We start from the raw sequence: 3,908 nt of genomic DNA on the forward strand, positions 1-3,908 counted from the left end.
GCATTTTGATTAGGGTTGTATTCTATGGTTATGATTCTACCATATAAGTCTTTTTCATTCCGTCAAAAATCTATTTTATGATATAGACACTTATGACCTCCCCCCCTATGCCCTGCGGTAATGATTCCTTCAGCACTACCCTCTCCTTATTTGCTTCTGAGTTTTGATGGTTGTCAAATGTAATTATGGCCAGCTCCGTTCTCTCCTTGATTAGGTCAAGGTCACACAAAAGAAGTCAGTCATTACGTTCAGACTTATAATCTGACTACTAAATGTATAATAGCCTCTACCCCCAAAATCATTACAAAAGGATTGCCTGGGATTAGTTTGATGTGTCCATAGAATGCTCAGCAAATCTTCTACCCATTTCCCTTTTGCATTCTCTAGTCTTTGTGTGTGTGTGTCTTTAATATGCTTACTTATAATTGTAGGCATGCGGGTCAATTCTTGACAAGGTTAAAAAATCTCAACCCGCAAGTCAAAACAATCTACTAATTTGACAATTGAGGTATGTTTGGTACATTGAATAGGGATTACGACATAAATTGTAATATTTATTACTATGAATAAAATATGTTGTAATATAATAACTAAACATATTCATAAGTTTGGTTGTAAGTTATAACATTAGAATAAAACTTAAGATTTATTTTAGGAAATATCTTACTCATACAATTATATCTCCTTAAAATTTGTTATTTTTTAAATTTAAGAGAGATATATGTTATTTTTTATGATTTTTTATTTTTATAATTGTTAGATGTATATGGAAAGTTTGTTTATTTGGAAATATATTAAGTTTTGAAATTATTATACTTACTAAGGAATAGCTAATACAATCCTTTGAAAGGAATCCAAATCCTCTATACCACTTTTTGTGTACCACTTTATATTCCACTAATCACTACTTACCATGTGTATGATTGCTTTCCATTTTAAACTTCAGTTATTCTATAAATAAAGTAAAATGAAAACATGGCAAATAGTGATTGGTAAAACATAGAGTGGTACACAAAAAGTGGTACAGAGGATTTGGACTCCTTTCAAAGAGGAATAATTATTCCTCATTTTGAAAAATAGCTATTCATAAGGAATGATTATTCCTTGTAATAAAAATATATCTGAACTAAAGAATAGCTAAACTATAGAAATAACTATTACATTACAGTGTCTATTACAGTCTACCAAACATGCCCTTAGAACCATTAAACCCACACTAACTCACATAAGAAGCCTATGTGGTTTGCCGTGAGTCGGAGCAAGTTGGGCGAGGGAGTGGGTTAGGCGAAATTTTACACAATCCTCCTACTTGCATCAATTGAATTTTTAAGAGGGCCAATTATGTTTTTGGGGTCAAATGAATTGGTTTGCTTATCAAATGAAAGGAAATCAATTACCTTTAGAAAATTAGAATCATCCGAATTGAATGGTCCATGGGACAACCAATAGTAGCAGTCCTCTTAACCCTAACATAATTCCATTTTGTTCTTTGCTGAGTTATCTTAAAAATTATTAAAATTTTTATTCTAAATTGATTTTTTTTTTTTTTTTTTAAAGGACAGAAAATCTCCTGCCCTTGCATTTGAATTGCATGGTCCATCATATGACCAATAAAGCAGTTCACATTGACCTTTTTAAAGTGAATAAAATAGGAGAAATGATATATCTACTATATTTTCACAACAAATCTTAAGTGACAAGATGTTATTAGTAGGTAAATAAGTAATTTTAATGGTAGTTTAAATTAGAGCATGTAACAACTTACCACCTAAAAATTGTTGTGAATGTATCACTTCTCATAAAATAAAGATGAAGTGTAAATGAAGGACCAAGATCCATCCAACCAATAGTTAGTTGAAGCTGATGTGAACTTCTCACTTCACCTTTGCCGTCCTCTTTTATGTTTTTTTTCCCATCACTTTCTATTTTCTCCTATCTTTTATGTTTTTCACAAACATGCATGGCATAAAATAAAATGGGTGTTTTCTATCGATAGCGATCACATATCGCCAAAGGATGGGAAGGAGATCAACTTTGATAGATCCCACCATCCAAACAACACGATTGGGATTATTCCATGGATAAAAACTTGCACTTTATACTTTAAACTATGAAAATTTACAATTATCACTCCAATTATAATAATTTTGCCAATTGCATCACATAATGTGATTGACTATCAAAATTAACAATCATCTTACAAGTCACATGACCATCAAGGGTTGAATTTGTTGTTTTTTGCCCTTGCAACCAATTAATGTGCTAAATTTTTACGATTACATAATTTACATGTGACTATTAATTGTATCAATAAATCAAGTTATGAGATGTAATTTATAAAAGAGTAAACTTTATTATACGCTACTAGTTACACACCTTTACACACATACAGAGATTGCACTGAAAATAGGTGTGTGCCACAACTATTTTCTATATAAAATTTAGGGAGAAAATGGGCTTTTGTCCTCTTTTCTTTTTTTTTTCTTTTTTTTTAAATCCAGCATTTTGCTCCATTTCCCAAACTAATTAAGAAAATGCCCTTATTTTGAAACTCGATTTTCTAAAAATCAAGTTTCAATTTAAAACTTGATTTTTGGACAATCAAGTTATAACAATTTATATATATATATATATTTCTAGAGCCCTATAGTAGCGTTTTGGAACTCAAGCTTTATGAATTCAAGTTCAATGCAAGTTTTTAGAAGAATTTGTTATGCGGACCCTGGTTGGCTGAACAAACGTGCTGCAGAATTTTTAGAAGAATTTCAGCAAGTTCAACAGCACCTAGCGGTTCCGATGCAAGTTGATGGAAATATTTGGCGCCCACCTGATCAGTCATGGTTCAAACTGAACTTCGATGCAGCAATATTTGACGAGCAGAATAGTTCTGGATTTGGTGCGATGATACGAAACAACCAAGGAGAAGTAATGGCTGCAATGGCTGCTAGGGGACCACCGGTCTCATGCAGTGAGGAAGCTGAGACACTAGCGTGCAGGAAGGCATTGGAATTTGCTGTTGATGTGGGCTTCTCGGAGCTGATAGTAGAAGGAGATAATATCAACGTTATGAGAGCTGTTTCTGCGTCAACCAGGAACTTTTCTATGCTTGGTAATGTAATAGCTGATATCCATTGTATTCTTTGTGGGTTAGGGGGGGTATCTATCAGTTGTGTTAGAAGGGATGGGAACCGGGTAGCTCATGTGTTAGCTAAGTTTGCTAGAGGGTTAAATGAGGACATGTATTGGATGGAGGAGGTGCCTCAAGTTGCTGTGGAATCTGTGTATCTGGACTCAATTTTGATGAATAGATAAATGCTAATTCCCCTTTCAAAAAAAAAAATTTTTTTTTTTTTTTTTTTTTTTTTAAGTTTGATCATCCCATAACTGTAGTAGCGTTTTAAGGAGTCTATAGTGACGTTGAAACTCGATTTTTTTTTGAAAAAATCGAGTTTCAAAACATGGGCATTTCCCTAATTAGTTTGAAAAATAGGGTAAAATGCTAGATTTTTTTGTGCAAAATGGGCAAAGGCCAATTTTCTCCTAAATTTTGGACAATTATAGTGGAGTTTACAAGTCTTCATGATTTAGGATGGAAGGTACAAATATCTCATAATTTGGGATGGTTTCGTACAATTAAACCTCAATTTTTGTTTTGGTTCAAGGTTGGGTGCTGTCCTACGCCACTATATGAAGCGACATTGTAGTTAATCGGGAAAAATATTGGAAAGTAAACTTCATATTTGGTCGCAGCCTCTATGAAAATGAAAGCTTGCAGGCCAGTCATTGACAATGAAAAATGAAAATCATTAGGCGGCCTAGTTGAGCATAAAATATTTGCAAAATTGTGTCTGCAACTCTGCATCATGCATAACGTTAAGCCCAACTTTTGCATATAATATTATTCAGGA

At 33.1% G+C, this 3,908-nt stretch overlaps 1 protein-coding gene across 1 annotated transcript; it reads left to right on the forward strand.

The window, feature by feature from the left end:
- Nucleotides 1–2,688: 2,688 nt before the first annotated feature.
- On the forward strand, nucleotides 2,689–3,312 carry LOC111996547 (uncharacterized). Its single transcript, XM_024028531.1, has one exon. The coding sequence runs from the start codon at nucleotides 2,689–2,691 to the stop codon at nucleotides 3,310–3,312; it is 624 nt and encodes a 207-aa protein (XP_023884299.1).
- The last annotated feature ends 596 nt before the right edge of the window (nucleotides 3,313–3,908 follow it).

This window comes from Quercus suber, unplaced genomic scaffold (assembly GCF_002906115.3).
Source record: "Quercus suber isolate HL8 unplaced genomic scaffold, Cork oak 2.0 scaffold_4, whole genome shotgun sequence".
Lineage (NCBI taxonomy): Eukaryota > Viridiplantae > Streptophyta > Magnoliopsida > Fagales > Fagaceae > Quercus > Quercus suber.

Coding starts and splice junctions, on each gene's coding strand:
- LOC111996547 (XM_024028531.1), top strand. CDS start 2,689: ATGCAAGTTTTTAGAAGAATTTGTTATGCGGACCCTGGTTGGCTGAAC.